We start from the raw sequence: 23,716 nt of genomic DNA, 5'->3' as shown, positions 1-23,716 counted from the left end.
CTCTTGTTCTAATCCACTGAGCTGTACAGTCTTCAAAACTGTATGCTTCCTAAATCATGATCATTACTCAAAGGCAAAGCATACTGAATGACCGTCAATGACTTGGATTTATGGCATATGCTATTAATTAGTGTTTTTTTCTTTACTTGGGTGAAGTAAATCTATAATCAAAGGTATAAATCATTATAAATAGTAGTAATGCTAGTAACCACATTAGGCATTGAACTGATCAACAAAGCCAAATGTGGTCAGTGATTTCGCGAAGAAGGAGCTGGTTCAATTCACGGGTTCAAATTTATTGGAGTAGTGTTGTCGCAGTGGTTTTAATTTTAATTTTTTATATATTTTTTTATTTGACAGAGAGAAGCACTAACACAAGTTGGGGAGTGGGGCAGAGGGAGAGAGACAGAATCCCAGCAGAGGGGGAGGGAAAGAATCCCTCCACTCAGGGTGGAGCCTAACCCAGGGCTCAATCCCACAACCCTGGGATCATGACTCAAGCCGAAACCAAGAGCTGGACGCTCAACAGACTGAGCCACCCAGGAGCCCCTACAGTGATTTTTAAAATAACACCTTTTGGCATGGATTTCATGCTTACAAAAGATAGTCTTTTGTAAGTCTTACCGAAAACTTTGGGTTTTGTCCTATCAATATATTGAAATTTTTTCCCAGCATCTTCTGTTTGATTTTATTGAATCCTGGGTATTTTTGACCCTGCCTCATAGAAAATGGGCCAACATACTTCACACCCAAATGCAGTTCTGACCTGGCTTAATTAAAGAATGTACTTCCTTTCTGGCACTATCATCTTTTAAGTCTCCCAGTAGGAAAATGCCTCAAAAAAGATGTAATTACATATGAATGCAGCAATTTTATGACTATTGGTTCATCCCACTCTCTCCTCCCATCTTTTTTGTTTCCTTCTCCCAAATAACAAATTGTAGTAGTCTTTAGCAATGACTTCCAGTCCTGATGCATTCTAGGATCTATTATACCCCAGTTAGTTTACCCATATCTCTTCTTCTTGAGAGAAACCGTAAGGCCAGTTGGACCCCAGTATCTTCTGCTAAAGAAGAATAGAACTCCATGATCTATAGGGCGAAGATCAGATGTAAGAAAAGAATCCAAAGAGTAAAAATAAAACAACATATAATAAAGAATAGACTGTGGGTAAGATTAGCAGGCCTGAAAATGTGAAATGACTTTTTTTTAAGTGTTTATTTATTTGTAACAGACAGTCAGAGTGTGAGCGGGAGAGGGGCAGGGAGGGAGGGAGACACAGAATCTGAAGCAGGCTCCAGGCTCTGAGCTGTCAGCACAGAGCCCGACGCGGGGCTAGAACTCACAAACCAGGAGCTCATGGCCTGAGCCAAAGTCAGACACTTAACCGACTGAGCCCCCCAGGTGCTCCTGGACATGAAATGACTTTTAATGTACTGAAGAGAAGGTGAGTTGTCTTTGAGTAATACAGACCTCCAATACCACTGACGCTGAAATGGCAGAGGGTGACAAAGTTCAGCCTCCCCACGCCTACCCCACCTCAAAAAGAGGTGTTCGTGTATGATAACAACACGTAACAACAACATCAACAACCAAAATCTCTCACTACCAACAATTCCATTCAATGTTTGGTCCTTTTTGGAACAGAAGTTTCACATGGAAGAGCATTTCCTTGTTTTTAAGATTTATGTTTGCTTCTTCATTAGGGTATTGCTAACACGAGGAAAGTGCACAAATCTTAAGGAGGGTAAGTGGGTGTTGCATTTTAAGTTTAGGAAAATGCCGTCTGGTGATGAACTGTGATCAAGAACCGGGTCAGGCTGGCAAGTCTGCGTAAGTACACGTCAGCTGACAAGGGTAGGTGTGAAGGTTGGTTCTCTTACTCTTTGCCTCACAAGAGTCAGCAGAAACTGGAAGCTTCATTTTGCATATCATATAATTCCCTTGTCCATAACTAAGCCATCCCTTTCCTGTATTAGTGGTACTTCAGCCATCCTGGTAAACAGTAACTATTAAACAAGTTTCTGAGAGAAGTATGTGTTGATGGGCAGCACAGCGAAAAATCACTGCTGTATAATTAGGCTCGACCATCACATTATTTAGCCTCCAAATATCAAACAAATTCACTGGGGTTCAAGTCCAAAGACTTAACCTACTTACTCACAGAAGTTTTGAGCAGAAAAGCGAAAAATGTTATGTTCCACTTTACCTCACATTACACATTTCTCTCAATATTTTGTGTCCAGAACATGAGAATTCATTAGAAGCAGCACTCCTGAAGTAGATTAGTTCTTATGCCCAAACTTTTGGTTCAGAAACTACTCCTCACATACTTTTCTGTATTATCCAGGGAAAATACTCTCCAAGAGAAATCATTTATATGTTTTTTTTCCTCAACAAAAGTTCCCAGACTAATCAAACTTAAAGCAGTCATTTATTTATCAGTTTCATTCTTTGCATCCGCATAAAAACAAGAAATTTCATGAACTTTTAATGACCACATATGGAAAAAAAAAGACTGAGATGGGGTAAGAAAGGTGTTCTTTATCGATGACCATGGGTATTATATGATACTACTTTATTATCTATTTTTAAATTCACTTTTAAGTGATAAGTCAACCTAACACACGTATATATTGCTGGCCCTCAAACACTAAACAACAGAGAATGCCGTTATTTCATACCATCATCAGGATTCTGCCTGATGTAAATTCAAATGTAAAAATAAGTAAGTAAAGGAGAGGGAAAAAATATCTGAATGGACATGAAACTACCAAATCATGATTCTACTGAAAAAGAGCTCACTATTGTGTTAAATGAGGTCGTTTTGTGAGCTTTTTTTTTTGCCTCCAGTTTTATTGGGCTATAACCGACATACAACATTGTATTAGTTTTATTTTTTTTTTAATTTTTTTTTCAACATTTATTTATTTTTGGGACAGAGAGAGACAGAGCATGAACGGGGGAGGGGCAGAGAGAGAGGGAGACACAGAATCGGAAACAGGCTCCAGGCTCTGAGCCATCAGCCCAGAGCCTGACGCGGGGCTCGAACTCACGGACCGCGAGATCGTGACCTGGCTGAAGTCGGAGGCTTAACCGACTGCGCCACCCAGGCGCCCCAACATTGTATTAGTTTTAGGTGGACAAAATCGTGATCTGTATATCTTGTGAAATGATCACCACTGTAAGTTTAGTCAAAATCCATCGCCTCACATAGCTACAAATTTTTTTTCTTATCATGAGAACTTTTAAGATCTACTCTAGTCAACTTCCAAATATACAATACAGTATTGTCAACTATAGTAAACTTCTTTATTAGATTTAAAAAAAAGTTAAACATGCCCAGAGCAAAAAATTTCAAACATTACAGGAAGGTATATAATGAAATCTCATTTTCCTTTGCTTCTCTTGGTTCTTCTCTCCAGAGGTAACCATTCTGGGGGTTTCTGAGTGTGCCATAAATTTTTTATCTCAATGTAACAAGAGTCTGTGTTAGTGGATTTTTTTTAAACAAATGTTAGTATTTGTCCTGTTCTGTAATCTACTTTTCTTCCCATTCATTTATCTTGGAGGTTCTTCCATATCAGCATATATAGATTTATCTCATTTCTCATTTTAACCAATATTTAGTTAAAAATAATATATACACATGGTGAAAATTCAGATAGTACCAAAGGATATGAATAATGAAGCTTCTTTCTTCCGCTCATCTGGATATCCCCCTCAGCAGAGGTTACCACTGTTCACAGATTCATGTGTATCCTCCCCAAAATATTCTATACCTGAGTAAAAAGCAAGCACATGTGCAAGATACATGTACACACACACAGAGAATTGTACACTGTGTGCTCAAATTGCCCTTTCATTTAACAATATGCCTTGGAGAACTTTACATGTTACACATCTATATGTATTATGTTCTTTTAACTTGTATGTAATATTCCATTAAATGGATGTGACGTACTTTATTCAGCTAGTCCCCTAATGCTAGACATTCAGGTTATTTGGAGTCTTTCCTATTCTAAGGAATGCTTACATATAACTCATGGTGTAGAGGACACAGAAGGCAGCATCATCTGATTCCAATGATTTTTTCCTTCAACTGTATTAAATCCAGTTCTTTTTTTGACCAACAATAGGTTTTATTTTTTATTTTATTTTTTTCAATTCTTTTTCTTACATCTCAATATCATCTATTCCAGAATAGGGAATTTAGAAAGAACATAAAAATCTTAGAAAACTTTAACCTTGAAAAGAAAAAAAAATTAGTCTTTTCATTAAAGAAAAATCTTAACTCTTTTTGGCAATAGCTACAAAACAGTGTATTAATTTTAAAATATACTGGTGCACTCTTTTTAAAAAAATGCACCAAACAGTAGATGTATAGGAAGTAAAATATTTGAAAAGGTATCAAAGTCAGTAATTAACTTCAGAAACAACTTGTGTGTATATCCACTTTCTACAGATTAATTTGTATAAAATGTAGCAAAAAAGGAAAGGGGGAAAGGCCTAAAGGAAGTCAAGTCACAAAAGCAGCTGTCAAGATTGTTGATGCTAAGAGGTTGGGCTAAAGCCAAAGGCAAGAGTATTCGTCCTGTGTACATTTCCCGTTATTAAATCCCCAAAAGACATAGAAAACATTCCGGAAGACTTCTTTATAAAAAGTAGTATAAGTTAGGATATTCTAGGTTCATAACCAACACTTGTGTTTATAAAATATTAGCATTCCAGGAATAGTGATAGAAAAGATATTTAACAATAAATTACAAATATTGTAAATTCAGACTTTTTCTTACAGTTGCAAACACGTCATAAATTTGGGCTGTGTTTCTTTGTATAAATCCTACTTACGACTGTGCTAAAGCCTTCTGGCATGAATGCAAAGAGTATTTTCATAAATAAAACTTAGTAAAATCACTGTACACTCCATCAATTTAAAAACACTTCTCTCCAACTTCAAAGGGAGACCCTTTTCTCCTTTTTTAGTGCTAAGATGGTGTTTCTTTGCTGCGTTAATGGTTTGCTTCTTGTAGCTGTCATAACTACATGCCCCAAGTATGTGATAGTAAGAGACGAGAAGTTAAATGACATCTTTGCTTCGATTCAACATGTCTCAGACATTACAGAGCAGCAAGCTCATCAATCTAACCTCAGAAGTGCCTACCAATACAAATCCTGCACATGCATCCTTTAAATGCAAACCTCACAAATATATACATGGCCCTATACTAGGGTTCAGCTGGAATAGATGAATTTTATGGGAAGACATGAGGTACATATTGTTTAAGTTCTATGCATGGATTTACTCACATAGACCTCCTTTGAAACATAAAAATAATACTTTGGTTTTGTGTGTAGTAAGTAACTACCAGGAAGCAAGCACTCCCCCTGAGTTTGTCATAGCATTATAATTTCTTACAACTCACAATAACTATGAAGTAGATATTATTAGCAACATTTTGTAGATGAAGAGGTTATGTCACTTGCCATAGCTCACACAGTTTGTAAGTAGAGGAGCTGGCATTCAAATTTACCTCTGATGTCAAAACTCATGCTCTTTCCATCACAAAACATTAAACTTGCAGGGGTTTTTTTGAAAAAGGCTAACTATTCTATGTATTTTGTGCCCAAGACACATAAAATATCTAATGCATTAATGTACTAGTTCTTACAATAGAAATATAAGAATAATGTCACATTTAAAAAAATTCTCAACCTGGATTTCTTTTTCTTTTATCTTTGCATTATGAGAATTTTAAATGCATACAAAAGACAAAACAGTGTAATAAACCCCCATGTACACATCATCCATCCTCAACAATCAGAGTCAATTTATGATCCATCTGGTCTAATATACACCCCCACCCCATTTCTTCCTTCCTCTCCCATACTATTTTGAATACTATGTCAGACATCTATTACTTTATCTTTCAATATCACAGTGTATATCTCTCTAAGATAAGGACTCTTTAAAAATATATATATATAAGCATAACACCATTGTCACACCTAAAATAGTAACAATAGATTCTTTTTAAATTGAAGTATAATTGACATACTATCTCCTGCTAGTTTCAAGTGTACATCATAGTGATCCAATATTTACATATATTATGAAATGGGCCCCATGATAAGTCTAGTTAGCATCTGTCATCATACAAAGTTATTACAGTATTATTGGCTATATTCCCCATGCTGTACATTACGTTCCTGTCACTTATTTATTTTATAACTGGAAGTTTGTACCTCTTAATCCCCTTCACCTATTTCACCCACTCTGGTAACCAACAGTTTGTTTACTATATCTATGAGTCTGTTTCTGTTTTATTTTATTTCTTTTCTATTTTTGTTTTTTAAATGTTTATTTTTGAGAGAGAGAGAGACAGAGACAGAGGCAGAGCACGAGCCAGGTAGGAGCAGAGAGAGAGGGAGACACAGATCGGAAGCAGGCTCCAGACTCCGAGCTGCCAGCACAGAGCCCCATGAAGGGCTCGAACTCACAGACTGTGACATCATGACCTGAGCCAAAGTTGGACGCTTAAGTGACTGAGCCATCCAGGTGCCCCCATTTGTTTTAGATTCCACATATAAGTGAAATCATATGGTATTTGGCTTTCTCTGACTGATTTATTTCACTTAGCATAATGCCTTCTAGGTCGATCCATGCTGTCACAAATGGCAAGATTTCATTCTTTTTAATGGATGAGTAATACTCCATTGTATAAATCTACCTCATCACCTTTAACCATTCATCCATCAATGGACACTTAGGTTACTTCCATATCTTAGCTATTGTAAATAATGCTGCAGTGAACATAGAGAGATGCATACACATCTTTGAATTGGTGTTTTTGTTTTCTTTGGATAAGCACCCAGAAGCAGAATTGCTGGATCATATGGTAGTTCCATTTTTAAGTTTTTGAGGAACCTCCAAACTGTTTTCCATAGTGGCTGCACAAATTTACGTTCCCACCAACAGTATGTAAGAGTTCTCTTTTCTGCACATCCTCGCCAACACTTGGTATTTCTTGTCTTTTTGATACTAACCAGTCTAACAGGTGTGAGGTGATATCTCATTGTGACTTTGATTTGTATTTCCCTGATGATGATGAGTGAAGCTGATCGTCTTTTCACCTGCCAGTCGGTCATCTGTGTGTCTTCTTTGGAAAATGTCTATTAAGTCCTCGCCCACTTTTTAATCAGGTTGTTTGGGTTTTTTTTGTACATTAAGTTGTATCTTTATATACTTTGGAATGAACTCCTTATCAGATGTATGATTTGCAAATAAATATCTGTCTCATTCAGGAGGCTGCCCTTTCTTTTCGTTGATGGTTTCTTTGGTCATGCAAAAGCTTTTTACTTTGATGTAGTCAACAGTAGATTCTTAACGTAAATTATTCAATGTTAAAATTTCTAATTCTCTCACAGATATAATTCTTTATAGTTTATTTGACTCAAGATGAAAATGAGGTCTACACATTAGTTGATATGCCTTTTAAATCTCCTTTTTTTAAGTTTATTTATTTATTTTTGAGAGAGAGACGGGGGGGGGGGGGGGGGGGGAGGGGCAGAGACAGGGAAAGACAGAATCCCAAACAGGCTCTGCATTGTAAGCGTGGAGCCCAATGCAGGACTCAATCTCACAAACTGCGAGGTCATGACCTAAACTGAAATCAAGAGTCAGACACTTAACCGACTGAGCCACCCAGGTGCCCCTTACATCTCTTAAAGCCTACAGTTAATAAGGCTTTATAATAACATTTTCTTTATTCACTTTGCATTATTTGCTTATGCCAAACTATATTTTTAGGCAATTTACTTTGATAAGGGATACAGGCTTGCCATTTCATAATAGGGTTTTTAAGGTTCACACAGTAGAAATTTTTCATATTAAAATATACTGAATAATTTTCTCAGAAACTCTCCACACCCCTCATGAAGATACTCAAAGAATCTTCAAGCTGGCAAGAAATTTCACTGGCTCATAGTGACCACTGGATTAAAAAAAATATTTTTGTTGTTATATATATTTACATATGGTCTTTCTTAAATTTTTATTCAAATATCATGTCATTTGCTTTAGGCTCTGGGTCCATGGTGGGCAATTTTTCTACTATTCATGATAATGTTTTTCCAGTAATAAATTTCTAATTAAAAACATTATACCTTGGGGGCGCCTGGGTGGCGCAGTCGGTTAAGCCTCCGACTTCAGCCAGGTCACGATCTCGCGGTCCGTGAGTTCGAGCCCCGCGTCAGGCTCTGGGCTGATGGCTCGGAGCCTGGATCCTGTTTCCGATTCTGTGTCTCCCTCTCTCTCTGCCCCTCCCCCGTTCATGCTCTGTCTCTCTCTGTCCCAAAAATAAATAAACGTTGAAAAAAAAAAAACATTATACCTTGTAATTCAAATCTGATTAAACTATAACTGTTGATAATTAACTTGTTTTACAAAAAGGGAAGCTAAACAAAATGAAGTATATCAGTTTGCTTAATGCCACAAAGTCATACTGTCATTATATCCAAAAAGTAAAACTAATGTTTAACATCTGATCAATATCTTGCTTTAGATACCTGATTCATGAAATGTAAAAGCTCTACGGCAAAGATCCCAGTGAATTTTCTTTGTAACTTTAAGTGAAACATTAAGTAGAAAAACAAGTTCTTAAAGCAAGCAGGACTTGGATTGTGAAAGGAATCTATGTCTTATTAAAAAATAAAAATAAAAAGCTTTTCCCACATTCTCCAATCATATTTGAGCTCACTAAAAGAGCTCTTTCACTTCTGTTCCTTCCACATGAAAATAAACTATTTGGATTATGTTTTATTTTCCCCATGTTTCATTCTTTGTTAACAAACATCATTCAGGAAGGTGACTGTGGGCCAATAAGAAAATTTGGGTGGAAATGTGAGGGCAAGAATTGCCATTAACACACTCGTAAATGCACACTACATTTTCTCACTGTTCACTATGCCCAGGTACTGTGCTAGGGCTTATACATATTACCATTTGTCCTCGTAACAGCACTGCAAATGAGACAGTAAAATACAGTGACGAAGAGCATGGGCTCTGGGACTATGAATGAGCATGAGGTTTCTTACTGTACTTACTATACTAAAAACCACTGACTTGTATACTTTGAAAGGGTGAATTTTGTGTTATGTGAATTCTATCTCAAAAAAAAAGCATATGCCATGGAGTCAGCCTGACCAAGTTAGAATCCTTGAGGGGCACGACATTGAACAATTCTCAACCTCTCTGTGCCTCAGTGCCCATGTCTGTCAAATGGGTTTATTAGTACCTGCTTCATAGGGCTGTTCTGAAAATCAAATAAGAGAACACATATATAGGACTTAGCACAGTGTCTGGAGCATCTCCCGTTTTATAGATAAAGAAGCTGAGTTTCAGAGAAATTAAGCAACTTGTTAAGGTCACATGACCTTTAGCTAAATGTTTTGGGTGGGATTTGAACCAGGTCTGTCAAGACTCAACGTCCACGCTCTTTCTACCATGGCATGTTTCTTCTCTAGACTAGGGACAAGACTCTCCCTAACACTATTCAATGGTCACCCTGCTACCACATTAAACCTGGGGTTTAATGGAATGATGGGTAAGAAAGAGTTTGTTTGCAATCTTTTCTATCTCGGGGCAGTCCATCCTCCCAAGCATCTTTCTTTAAAGGTGACCCTTTCACCACATTGTACCAACTCATCACAGACTTTCCCATAACCAGATGTTTAAATGTGTACTACTAAAGAGATGTGTAAATAAGAGATCCTTTATAATTAAGAACTATTTTCCTCCCAGGCACCAGACTCTAGTTTAGTCCAAATATCCTCAAGAACACAGGTGTGTATTTAGGCAAATGCACGGAGTTAATAAAATTCATCCCATCACCTTCCTGCATGAGGATGCTGCCATAGATAAAAATGGTAAGAAAGTTTGAGGCCATCATTTCTGTCCTTTCTCATTCCCTTCCCAATACTCCCTAGTCTTCCAGGGCTTTTTAAATTCTTTTGCCAGCTGTTCTCTTATTTACATATTCTTATTCTTTTCATATCCCTAAAATGTCCTATAGTGCCTTCCAGAGACCTGTTAGTGCCCTCCTGCCCCGCACACTCTGCCAGTTTCTGAATGTGCAATCAGCTAAGATCTGATCAAAAGAGCAAGGTAAAAGATACTCCGTCAAAAAAATGTCTTAGGGGGAAGAGCAAGGCTGGGGCCAAGACATCAGTATGGGTTTTCCAACTTGATCTTTCCTTACTTGTGCTTCCAAATGAGCAAAGAATTTGCTACCTATATCCAATCATTGTTGAGAAGCAAATAGAGTTGTCTGTTCTAAGTAAACTCTTCAATTGTTCCGTTGGTTACTCTACCTCTGTCCTCTAAGAGAGAAAGGCTGTGTAGAAGTTGCCATAAACTGGAAGGTGACTGCAATGCCACCACTACAAGAATCTGGTAAGATCTGCCCTTTGTCTCTGTGGTCCCATATAGTCTCCTGTGTTAAACTCCAAAGTATCTTCTCTTCGCAACACATTACTATGCCGTATCTCTGACACTAATTCTTTATTTCTCCTTTAGGTAATTAATTCTACTCTCACAGTTCCACTCGTTTCTGCCAGTTCACATTCACATTCTAGCCCCTGTGGATTTTGGTTAACATCTGTTAAACCCTGAACTATAGAGGGCCATTGCCTGAAGAGCATATTTCATAGTCTGCAAAGCAAACTGCTACATTATTACATATAATTCTCTATTCTCAGTCTATGTTTTTAGCCATAAATGCTTTAGGACAGTGAGATACACAGTAATACATCACATTATTTAAAATATTATAAATGAAAAAATATTATAAATACTACAACCAATGTACAAGAGTCAAAAGCCTTTAAAAGTGTAAGGTATTATATTTCTGACTGTTTTTAAAGAAAACCTTATATAGACTTGAAATACACTAAAAGTGTGAGCTAGGAAAATTAAAATTTTCATAAAACTAGTATCATTCCTCACAATTTGAATTTCTCTATGGTATTACTGCTCACTGACAATGGATACACTGACAATATTAAGAGCAAAAAAAAAAAAAACCTGGAAAAGTTTGCAATTGATTAAAAAAAGTTTTAGAGCAAAAGAGTTCATAAAACTATTTGCAAGCTTGATCTAAAACACTCTGTGATTCTCTGAAAAAAAGTGAAAATCCCCCATTTATAATAGGTTAATAATCAATATTCAGAATGAGGTTTCTGACATTCTCAATCAGAGTACTAAAAAGGAAAAAAATGCATATAGTTGAAAGACACCCCCTCAAACTGAATTCAGGCAAAAAAAAATCCAATTTTGAGCCTTTTAAAAATATGTTCTAATCCTGTCCTTTTTTTTTTTTAATTTTGCACACAGCTGTCTGTTGTAGTTTTTAGAATCATGCCAGATGCTGGGTTCATCAAGCAAAAGCAGGAAAACAATGGTTTGAAAGCAATTAGAAGCACCGAGGCTGCAGTGAGGCTCATATTAAAATGTGATAACACTGTTCTAGTGGGAATTTCAACACTACTCTATTTCTGACATTTCTCTGCTGCCAGACAGGCAGGCTGTGTGGAAGACCACTGTGACCAAGGAGGTAACAAACTGGAATTTATTTCTGGAGCAAATGAAGGATTAGCTGAGTTGGAGCCCTCCCAAGGTTTTTATTATGGACTCGGCCACCATTTTATTTGAATGCTACTGGATCCTGTTGGCATCTAACAAAGCTCAAGGAGTAAAAGCATATTATAGCTTTGGTTTGATAAAATAATCTAGCACCAATCCACTCAGAAGGCAGATGCATCACAGCCTCTTGTTGCTAAAAAGCAGGGCAGGGGAGCCCAGCAGGGTGAAGGTTAATTAAACACTCCACTAACTTTCCTTAGATATGGCTAATACCATTCTGTGTAGAAGCTTGTTTAGAAGACACAGAAGTAAACAACACCATCCACACATTTTTAGTGTGAAACCATAAATGGTCAAAAAAGCACTCACCTTGGGGCTGAAAATCCCAATAGTACCTGAAATACAAGGAAAAGAATGGAAATAAGTCAAACATATGGTAGATACAGCACCTAGCCCAAAAAAGCTTGCTAAATAGTCAATAACCAGCCAAGCCACTACTCACTCTGAGAAAAACCAAAGCGTCCCTGAGATTTGGAAGATTCTCAATGGCCTGAAGGCAACATTTAACTCACTGTAACTCAGAAAATTTTGACCATATTGCTGGAAAGGTCCTAAGAGGTTACCTAGCCATCCATGGTCCAGAGTTTCTCATCAGGAGCCCTACAGGCTTTGAGTATGACAATTCTTTGTTGTGACAACCTGTCCTGTGTATTACAGGACAATCAGCATCACTGGTCCTTGGCACCAAACACCAGTGGCACTCCCACTTATAATGACAGCCAAACAGCATCCCCCTCACCCCCCAAAACATCCTCAAATACTTCTAGGCATAAATTCTTAATTTTACAGGTGAAACCCAAACAACTGACTTAAGGTCACCTAACGTTTGAGTGTCTATGCCAGGATTGGGGCTCTTACAATTCACTGTGTCATTCCATCGCCTCTTTTATTTTGGGGTATCATTGGCAAAGCCAACAACCCTTAAAGTCTTAAACCTAATGAAATGGCAGTAGCAGAAAGGATCATTTGTAAGTCACCTACTTGGAATCTAATAGCACTTTCCCCCATAGAAGCAATGTTATATATGGCGGCTACCCACAAAAGTCTACTGTACTTTGGATTCCATTTCCTCCTGCCTTCACAGGAACCTTACATTATTCTGTATTGATTTCCTTTTGTATATATTCAACCTCTTCCTCTCAATGTGGCCCTTTCCTTCAGTATTTATGCTTGTATAAAAATAAAGCAAACCCTCCCTCACTTTCTTCATATCCCTCCATCTGCTATCCTCTTTCCCTTCATATCACAGTGAAATTTTCAAGAAGTGTTGTCTGTAGTTTCTCTCTGTTTTCTCACCTCCCACTCACTCCCCAACATACTCCAATCTTGCTTATAGTAACCACACATTAATTCCTGTCATGGACATAGTGAATTCCATGCCACTAAATAGAATGAATATTTTTCTATCCTCATCTTAACGTCTCAGGAATGTGTATGTGCATTTGAGCACCTTTTTCCTTGGGAGAGAGTCCAGAGTTATTTTTTAAATCAAATTCTTAAAAGAAATCCATAACCCAAAAAAAGATTAAGGAAAAGGCAATACATAGGTAATAATGGAGTGTCTTCCAGCATACCCACAACTGAAATAAGGTGAGGCTACTTGAGAGAGTATCATCCCAGTGAGTACCTAGGTTATTTCTTTATAAGACAAAAATTCAGAAAATGGAAAAGAAGGAGATAAGTGGGGAGTATGTTGCCATAATTCAAGATGAATTTGTGGGAAACTACGAAAGATAAGGAAGAGAAGATGGTGAAGCCTCCTGGTTGACTTCTCGTATTCCTTTCTTTTCCCAGAACAGTTCTGGGCTGGCAATCAGGTGAAGAGAAATGTAAGATACTTGGATGATAGGGCAGGGAAAGTTCAGGACAGCTCTGACATGTGCAGTGGAAAGACAGAGAGGGAATAAGAGGAGGAAGAGGTGGGAAGGGTAAAGCAGCAACAGCTGGGAAGAAAGGTGTCCATGCTGATATAAAGGCATATGGAGATTGAAAGTGGCTGTAACTTAAGTTGCATAAATTAGTATGATGGGTCAATCTCGCCCTGGCAGACAGCGCAGCTTCCCACTGTACCTGGCCACTGTGAAGAGTTTTTCCATAAAACTCCTTTCAATAAAAAACAGCTAATCAAGCAAATCATCAAAGGGATGAGCAACTTTCCATCTTCTCTTGTGCCACAGCTCTAGCCCCTGATTCCTATAGTTATCCAACCTCCAATTCAATAGAAATAGAAATTAGAATGTGAGTCTGTGCAAGCGTATGTGCGTGTGTGTGTGTGTGTGTGCACATGTATGCATGCATGCGTGTGTGCACTTCTCTTGCCAAAATGTATATGAAAGCAACAGCAGGAACTTTGCTAACCAATGTGGTTCTCATTTATTGACCCAGAAAAAAAAATGGAGCCATGCTGTGGCAGTTTAAAGGCCAACTCTTGGCAAATTATTAAGTAGGCAAAATATGTTATTGATGATCTCAACATCTTCTTTTGTCCTCTCTCCCCCACAACCCCTACTACAATGCACACACATATCTCCAGTTCCCCTCTCTACCTACTGTAAAGTGCCCCTGGGTTCCTGCTTTCTCTTTTTAGTTAAGAAGATCTTATAAGTTCACATAACGCTTATGTTTTATTTTTTAAATTTTATTTTAAAGGGGATGGAGATGAGCAGAAGGAAAGAGAGAGAGAATCTTAAGCAGGCTCCACACTCAGCATGGAGCCCAACGCAGAGCTTGATCCCTCAACCCTGGGATCATGACCTGAGCCAAAATCAAGAGTTGGACATTCAACTGACTGAGCCACCCAAGCACCCCACCAAGAGTATTGCTTTTGCCAATCATAGCTGTATCATATGAAGGCTGATTACAAAGAAATAATTCAGCTTAATGGTATTAAATAAAGTAGCAGGTCTATCTAGTTGATGTTAAATAGCAGAATCCACTTTAATCTTGATGACGTTGTAATTAAATATTTCTGCCAATAAAAATCATATGTAGCACTTGATGTGGAATGGCATGAAGGGGAATGTTAGTTCCCTTCATTTTCAGAAGGTATAAAACAATCCTGCTACCCTACCTTTCCCCTTTCTTCTTACCCTAAGCCTTAATTGTGCAACAACCCTCAAGAAGTTTGTTCACACACACACCTCTACCCCACAGCTCACAGAGGATACTTCTTTTTAGAAGTAAGGCGAGAAGGTGAGCAACCTCATCCCTCACTGCAGGGCACTATGGATTATTCTTTGCTGAACACAACACATTTAAAGTTTTGATCTTGTTTCATTAAACATATCCTATAGATGGCCTTCATCACATTCTCTGGAAAGATGACTCCACACTAGAGAATTCTATGCTCTTTAGGAGGCATTTAGTCAAATCCAGCCAACAGCTTCTAATTCTTTTCCTTCATTCTGAAAACAATTATCCCTTAGCCAGAGACTCCAACAAGTCTGAAACTAGAAATTTTAAACCAAAATGCAAATACCACAATAGAATTATATAGAAGAAAAAGCATAGGCACATGCACACATGCGCGCGCGCGCGCACACACACACACACACACACACACACACACACACACAGAGTTGTGTTTATCCTAAAAGCCTCTGAGAATTTCATATCAGGCCTGTGCAGATAGATAACAAACACTTCTTTAATCTTCCCTTTGAAGCTTCAGCTTCAATATGAAAAGGAAGCTATCACTCCGCGGCAATATCCATACTCAACATCATCAGGTCCATGCAAATGATATTTGGAACTGGAAAAAGATGAGCACAGAATGAGCAGAGAGAAAATGCTGCAACCATATTGATGATTATTATTTTCACATTCAGTCAAAACAAATCCATCTTTACTTGTTCCTCAAAAAATGAAAATAGAAGAATAAAATTTCCTAACGGTCGGCTAGGCAGAATAGCCTAGAAAATTTACAGTTACATTACATGTCAGACAAAGTTTGCTATTTTTATTTTATTTTATTTTATATTTTATTTTATTTTATTTTCCAAATTTTATTTAAATTCTAATTAGTTAACATGCAATGCAATATTTGTTGCATTCTACTTGTGTTTTTAAATTAGGTTTTCAGTGAAACTTAGGGAAAGGTAACAACAAATAAATTGAATTCACCATATTGAGGGGATCTTGAATCTATAGCAGCAGCAGTAGCAGTAGTAGTAATAGCAAGGACAGTAATAACAACATTAAGATTTCTCGAATATATTGCTGGACACTGTTCTAAATACTTCTCTTATATGAACCCACTTCCTCCACACTGTGTAACCCTATTATTATGCTCATTTAATAACTAAGGAAACCAAGGTATTGAGAGGGGAGATAACTTGCTCACGGTTTACTCGGCGCGTAATGAGGCAGACAAGTTTCCAATTTTAGCAACTAGTTCCAGAGCATGCACTCTCATAAAAAATTGAGGAGGAAAGTCTTAAAAATATAATCTAATTTAAAAAACACTCAGCAAAATTCACTTTTTTCTCTAGATACATTTTACCATTGTAACAGAATTCAGTCACTCAATCAACAAATACTTGTCGAATGTCTTGTATATGACAAGTGTTTTGCTCTGGTGCCATGGACAAAATGGTGTCTAAAATACATAGAGTCCACCTGCTGATATATTTCAGTATCTTTCAAACTGCAAACAAACTGATCTAGTTTGCTACTCAAGAGTCACAGAACACTAGATGTCTGCTAAAAATGAAGCTACTGGGGCGCCTGGGTGGCGCAGTCGGTTAAGCGTCCGACTTCAGCCAGGTCACGATCTCGCGGTCCGTGAGTTCCAGCCCCGCGTCGGACTCTGGGCTGATGGCTCAGAGCCTGGAGCCTGTTTCCGATTCTGTGTCTCCCTCTCTCTCTGCCCCTCCCCCGTTCATGCTCTGTCTCTCTCTGTCCCAAAAATAAATAAAAAACGTTGAAAAAAAATAAAAATAAATAAAAATAAAAATAAATAAAAATGAAGCTACTGACTCTTAATTATTAGACTGGAAAGTTGGGGTGGGTATCAAATTCTTGACTATGGAGCTAACCAATGAACATAGTTATTGAGATTAAAGTACTCAGAGCTTTCACCCCTCAGCTAGCTAATTAGATAGATCCTGGTGAAGTAGGTAAGACAAACTACTTTATCCTCTATTACTGAAAATATCTCAGAAAGAAAAATAATTCCATCTCTTGATTATAGCAAAGGTTAGCATATTCAGCACTTAACATATGCTAGGCATTGTGCTATGTATACATTTTATATGTATTATTTTATTTAACCTTCATCAAAACCCTATGAGGTCAGTACTATTACTATTTCCATTTTACAGATAAGGAAACTGAAACTCAGGAAGGCCAACAAACTTGACCAAAATCACAAAGCTATTAAATGGCAGAACCAAGATTTGTATCCAGGTCTCCTTGGCTCAGAGTTCAAGCTCTTAAATTCCACATTAACTGTTTTTCTATTTACTGTACTATAGGAAATAAATCTACTATTAAGAGAAGGTATAATTGTTTTGTCAGACAGCTTAGCATCAGAGAGTAGTTAGACCAGACATCTTTAACTTGGAGTCCATAGTTGAGCTTTAGAAGACTCATAAACTCCCTAAAATTATGGGTTAAAATCAATCTATGTTTTCTTTTCCCTTGAAGAAGAGTCCATAAACTTCATTAGATTTCCAAAAATGTCAATAACTCTTTTCCTCCAAAATGATAAGACCCTCTGGGTTAGATGAATAAGGTTGCAATGACATTATAAAATAGCTACCCAGAAAGGCCAACATCTGTAATGTTATAAATCTAGAACATCTAGATGAATTTTTTTTGCAACTAAACTATTAAAGGTGTTATTTTACCTGTGACTTATGGAAATTTAAAACACATCATACATTCTCTGTCTTGTTAAGCCACCTGCTAAACAAAATTGAATCTCTTCTTAAGGATGTAAATTTGAACTTTGGTTTTTATACCAAAACAGTGGTGCCTTCTAAATGGATAGGCTGTCTGCAATACTCAAGGTCCAGAGATGACTTCTATTTCCCTCTTGACTATCTCTGTTCTCTGGTAATGGCTGTCTCCAAACAGACTGCCAAGAATGAAGTGTTATACTGATATTAGTAATGGAATCTTAGAATTCAAATGGAAACCTGGTTGACCAGGGCTTCAATGGCAAGTTGATAACACTAGTAAAACCCTTGCAAATGGCCTTGATCAGCCACATGTAGAGAGTTATATATGACCAAGGAAATGGCTTTTGTGAACAATACTAATAGTCTGTACACTACAGATGTTTCCTAAAACTTCATTTCTCACTTTGGAAGATTCACTTGATTTCAAATTTTCTTTCTAGTACCAGTGTTTCATCTACTACCTTGCAAAAAGAATGGACAAGTGGCAAAGGGTAATATGGCCAACGACACCCAAGAACAGAAATGGGAAAAGAGCACCATCTGGTGGAAGTCTCTGGTGGAGGCCTAGAGGCTGGGACCCAGGGGTTGGGGCACCAGTCTCAGAAATAGGCAGGAATGGGAAGTCCCCTGGAGGGGAGCTGGTGCCCCATCTAGCCCAGTACCTTCAATCCATCAAAAGAACAGGACCTTGTATCTGCCTACAAGAAGCTTACAATCTGGTCTAAACTATGAGATATTTATACATGAACAGATGTCAATCTAAGATAGTAAATAACAAATACTGTGGTAATAGCAGAGAAGCACATAACTCATGTAACAGAAGGATCTGCCATAAGTTCATAGGTTCTCTTTTTGGACGTAATATTTCTGTGGTCTTGAGACTACATCCACAAATTAAAAAAATTGTTTTTAATGTTTATTTTTGAGAAAGAGACAGAGCATGAGCAGGGGAGGGTCAGAGAGAGAGAGAGAGAGAGAGAGAGAGAGAGAGAGGCAGGATCTGAAGCAGGCTCCAGGCTCTGAGCTGTCAGCACAGAACCCAATGCAGGGATCAAACCCACAAACATTGAGATCATGACCTGAGTCGAAATCGGATGCTTAACCGACTGAGCCACCCAGGTGCCCTGCTATACCCACAAATTTTAGAAACCTACTCTGGAAGACAACACAATGTTCTCTTACTTATGAACTGGTCACAATTCAGCTTTCATTAAATAATAAACAAGCATTGTTATCCAATGTTGACAGTATTGATTTTTTGGAAGTCTGTTCCCAGACAATAATAAAGAAATAAAACAAAACCTTACTCACCAGTAGAGTCTTCCATAACACTTTCACTACATGAAATCCCTGCCACAGTCAATCCAACATCCACTCGGATTCCAACAGTAAGAGATCTACATGCTTTCCTCAATTAGTCAATGATTATGGTCTTTCACCACATCACTGAAAACTTGCATTCAAATATCCCTTCTCCTTTGTTCTAGCATCAGGACTGCAAATTGTGGTTGTATGTCTCATAATCTCCATGCTCCCTACGTGTAATAGGCAACCAATTATAACTCGATGAACTATTAAAGAAAAATGCCAGCCAGGTATATTGTGACCAAATAAATGACTATAAATGTCAAGTCGGAGTTTAGATTTTTTTTTTCTTTCTGTAGATAAAGGGGAGCAGCTGAAGAACTGGTTGTTTGGTTGGTTGGTTGGCTTGCTTGTTTTTAAGGACAGGGAATGATGTCCACTGTGATCAAACCAGCAGAAATGTGCAGCCTGGAGGGGAAGGAAAAAGCCTGAGAGACAGTTTACTGAAGACCAAGAAGAGGGACAAGAGATTTGACAACAGATATGGAGGCAGGCTGGGAATAGACTGTCAAGAGGAAAACCAGAGATATCTTTTGGTTCCAAACTTGTGTATTGGAGAGAACAAGGCAGCAATCACCTACAAAGAAATCCAGCTGATCACCATGTTTTAAACTGTAGTATCTTGGGCTCTGCCATTTGTGTCTGTGTTGATGCTTGGAACCTAATTTTATTTTATTTTTGCCTGCTTCAGGTTAATAGCTACTCTTGGGCCACCAAGACTCCTAGTTATCTGATTAGTAAATAACTGCTATCTGCATGACACTGTGACTGTGGACCCTATACTCATTGAATTTTACAGCTGGAAGGACACTGAAGGTCATTTAATCCAGCCCATCACTTTATAGATGGGAAAACGAAGTATGGAGAGGTTATCTGATTGCATCATAGAAGTTTAGAAGTCCACATTGTGAAGCTACCACAGTTTATCTTGTGCAGAATCAGGGGGCAGGTTCAAAAACATGATATTCACTCGAAAATTCCTTTGGTATTTACCTTGTTATGAACATGATCACATTATTCACCTGAGAGCAAATGTTACATAAAAATATTTAAGCTGGACTAGTTCTTAGAGCTCATCTAGGCAGAGTGGATTTCTCAACATTAACATGCCAACATACCATCTATATCTCAAGTTATGAAGGCTGCATTCACTCTCTCAAACATTAATAAATCTCTGCAATTTGCCAGACACTGTGAGGGACTGAGAGTACAGAAAGCCCCAACTGTGAGACTGTTTGGCTGGAATGGTCAAATTGTGCAGGAGTGATTTGATTGGCACAAAACACACACAAGGTAAAAACTAGGGCCAGAAGAACCCAGGTCTGGCTAATGCCAGAACCCATCTTACTGCTTGCAGATAAGGGTTGCTGAGGGAGGATCTGGGATCAGATAGAGGAGGATGCCTGGTAGGGGAGGGAGGGGGGGTCACAGAGAGGCCAGGCCCAGGATGCAGAGGGGCCAGTCCCCTCAGAACAGATGGCAGAGGCCCAAAGCAGGCATGTTTGAGAAGGGGATATGGCAAGATTCTGAGTGGTTTCCAACCTGCAAGCCTCTTTTTTATCTTGTGAAGTAGGCAATGATGTCATTCAAGAGTGATATGATAAATCTGCTAAGGACTGGGGAGCAGGGTGGGAGGAGAGGAAATTAGAAATGTTGCTAAGAGGAAGCATGTAAAGTAACTGCCAGGTGTCATTAAGGGCTCGGCTGGGGTTGGAAACTAAGACTTACTAAGTCCCACTGCGTAATTTTTCTTCAGCACTGAGTAGCTGCCCAAGTATAAAAGCAGAGAAGGTGGATGGGTAGTTGAATTGATCTGAGGTTAAGGTTCTTCTAGGCTTGTGAGATGAAGGACAAGAAAGTAAGAGAAGACTGGAGGGCATGTCCTGGGGCTTAGGCTGGGGCAGGAGGGAGAGACACCAATGGCCAAAGACTTGACTGTAATGCCTGTATATAGTGGAGATTTTTCACAATCAATTAAAATATCCAAAAACAGGAAATAGCATTATTCTTCTCTTTGCTCTCAGGACTCTCCTCTGTCCCACCAGTCTCAAACCTCTCCTATCTCTTGTTCCCCGTTTTAATGGATGACATCTCTGCCCACCCAACTGAAACTCAGGAACTGCCCCTTCACCTCTTTCTCAATTACTGTGGACATCCCATCAAACACCAAGACCTGTAAATTCTACTCCCTTTATATCTTTTAATCTAGCTCCTATGTCTACAGATGCTGGATTCATTCAAGCCCTCAAGATGCCTGACTCATATTGATATCACCACATCCTAAGATGTCCACCTGCCACCCTGCTCCTCCCTGACCCATTCTCCCAGTGCTGATGAAGAAGGAAGTGATGAGCAAAGTCTTTGCAGACAAGTCTGGGTCGGAGTCCCAGCTTCTCCACCTTCTAGCCGTCAGACTTTGGCTGCAGCCTCAGTTTCCTCATCTTTTTTTTTTTAATTGAGTTATAGTTGACACACAATGTTACATTAGTTTCAGGTGTACAACACAGTGACTCCACAAGTCTATACATTATACTGTGCTCACCACAAGTGTAGTACCACCTGTCATGACACAATGCTATTACAACATCACTAACTATATTCCCTGTGCTGTACCTTTTATTCTTATGACTTACTCATTCCATAACTAGAAGCCTGTATCCCCCACTCCCCTTCCACCATTTTGCCCATTGCCCCACCCCCTCCTTTGGTTTCATCTTTAAAATAGAAATAAAAGCTATACCTGCGTTATATGGTTTTGGGGAGGGTTAACTGAGATAATGTGCACGAAGAGCTGAGCACTAGGCCTGGCGCCTGGCAGGCCTTTGGTAAATGTCAGCTGTAATGTCATTACCACCATGTTATTCTAATGACCTAAAGTGCAAACCCAGTCTTATCATTCCCCTGCTTGAAATCCTGCAGTGGTTTACCCCAGCTCTAGCTTTGAGGCTCTCCCCTCCTCTGTTCACACTGCTGCTCTCACACGTCTCTGCTCTCTCTGCCAGCACACTTTCTCCATCGTGCCCCTTCTTGTCCCAGTGAACCCTTGGTGGTCCTTTGGTGCTCCCATAGCACCTCTGTGTATGCCTCTGAGCAACACCTACAATACTGCACCACAGTCCTCTTGTCTCTCTATGTCACTGAGCCCTCAGGGCGCAGTGGCACAGAAATTGGGCTCAATAAATGCTTGCTAAGTAAGTGAATGGACATGAGAAACAGAAGGGCCGTCTGAGTTCAGCCTAAGTGAAGCACAGAGCGCATTTCAGGGAGGGGTCAAAGACAAGGCTGGAGACACAGGCAGCAGGCAAGGCTCTCCAAGCAATGCCATGGGGTATGGATTTTATCCCAAAGAAGATGGGGAAGGATACTTTCATTTCCCTCTAAATTACTCACACGAAGGCAAGAGGGAAAACCAGGAAGAAAACCAAAGGAGGAGAAGACAAGGAAGAAGAGAAAGAGAAAAAATAAGAATTCTTTGTTAAGTTAAAACCTTTATCCAAACGAAGAGTTTTTCCCCTTCAAAGACTGGCTTCAAAAAATAACCACAATATGACCGGCAAAAATATACTTCAAAAGACACGACCGAATACACATTGTAGTGGCAAGAATCCAATATATAAATACAATCAATTTGTTTCTTCATTAAAAGCTTTCATGAAGAAAATGATTTAATACAAATGCTAAAGCTACTGACACAGATTAATTGAAAAATAACAACAGGATCCTAATTAAAGACATAATATTATTTCACTCATTCATACCACTCCAAAATATGAATAATTAAATATATAAAAATAGAATCTAAAATGCAGGCTTCTACTGGTAACCACTCTAAAAGCTACAATGAATTACTTACCGAAATTTTCAAAAACCTCATGCCCTTATATATACACTTTCTTCCAGTTAGGAACTGAGATACACACAGAAATTCAGAGATCATTTTTAAGTTGTTTCAGTTTTGCCCTCAACTTGAGTTTTTTTCCTAATTACACAAGATTCTATACTAGAATATCACTTTCCCATTTATTTCTGTGTACCGTATCTATAGCAGTCATAGTTAAATCCTTACAGGAGGGTCCCAATTATCTAAATCATAAAGAATGGAACTGCTTGATCTAAAGGCTAATGACTAAAAAAAAAGAAAAGAAAAGAAAAAAATAAAGACTAGTGACTATGTGACCAGTTCTATGGCTGTATCAATATGAACCAGGGGTCACCAGCAGTTCAACTACAATCAATCAGTCAATCCTAGAACTTACCTGACCCATCACGGGGCCAGGACTTTGGTTCTGTCCCACTTCAAGGGATTTTTCAGCATCAGAAATGTCTCCACATGTTGCCAGGCCACACATAAGTGCAAAAGACAGTAGGCAAACATCATGCCAAAGGAAGAACCAAGGCCAGCTGCTGCTGACTGTATCCCTATGCCCCACCCTACAAGTCAATTAGGTTAAAATGTTGTCAGCTACTTGCTGGTCTTAAGCCCTGTTGGTAAAATTTTCCTGTCAATGATCCCCAATCATACTGGGGGACCCTCCTCACCACCCAACTAACAGCCTCAACTCACACTTCCCTGTCAAATCCTTCTTCCTTCCTTCCCCTTCATTATTAAAATTCATTTGAAAACCAAAGTAGTCCCTTACCTTAAAAAAAAAAACAAACAACTTCTGATAAAGATTTTTACATATACTTGCCCGATTTTAAGACTCTCCTGGAGCCCTTATTGAAACATGAATTCCCAGAGATCACC

General features: G+C 38.5%; 1 protein-coding gene across 2 annotated transcripts in view; it reads right to left on the bottom strand.

Moving 5' to 3' along the window:
- The window catches only part of SKAP1 (src kinase associated phosphoprotein 1), a 278,392-nt gene that overhangs the window by 207,667 nt on the left and 47,009 nt on the right, over window positions 1-23,716 (bottom strand). For both annotated transcript variants that reach the window (XM_047081111.1, XM_047081112.1), the window contains exon 3: window positions 12,011-12,036. In XM_047081111.1, coding sequence (XP_046937067.1) covers window positions 12,011-12,036 — 26 coding nt within the window. The remainder of the gene's footprint in view (window positions 1-12,010; window positions 12,037-23,716) is intronic.

Source organism: Lynx rufus, unplaced genomic scaffold (assembly GCF_022079265.1).
Source record: "Lynx rufus isolate CCGP_SWC_20201006 ecotype Redwood Valley unplaced genomic scaffold, mLynRuf1.p SCAF_18, whole genome shotgun sequence".
In the NCBI taxonomy this organism is placed as follows: Eukaryota; Metazoa; Chordata; class Mammalia; order Carnivora; family Felidae; genus Lynx; species Lynx rufus.
The sequence above is the reverse complement of the archived record's forward strand: the minus strand, read 5'-3'. Positions and strand labels throughout refer to the sequence as shown.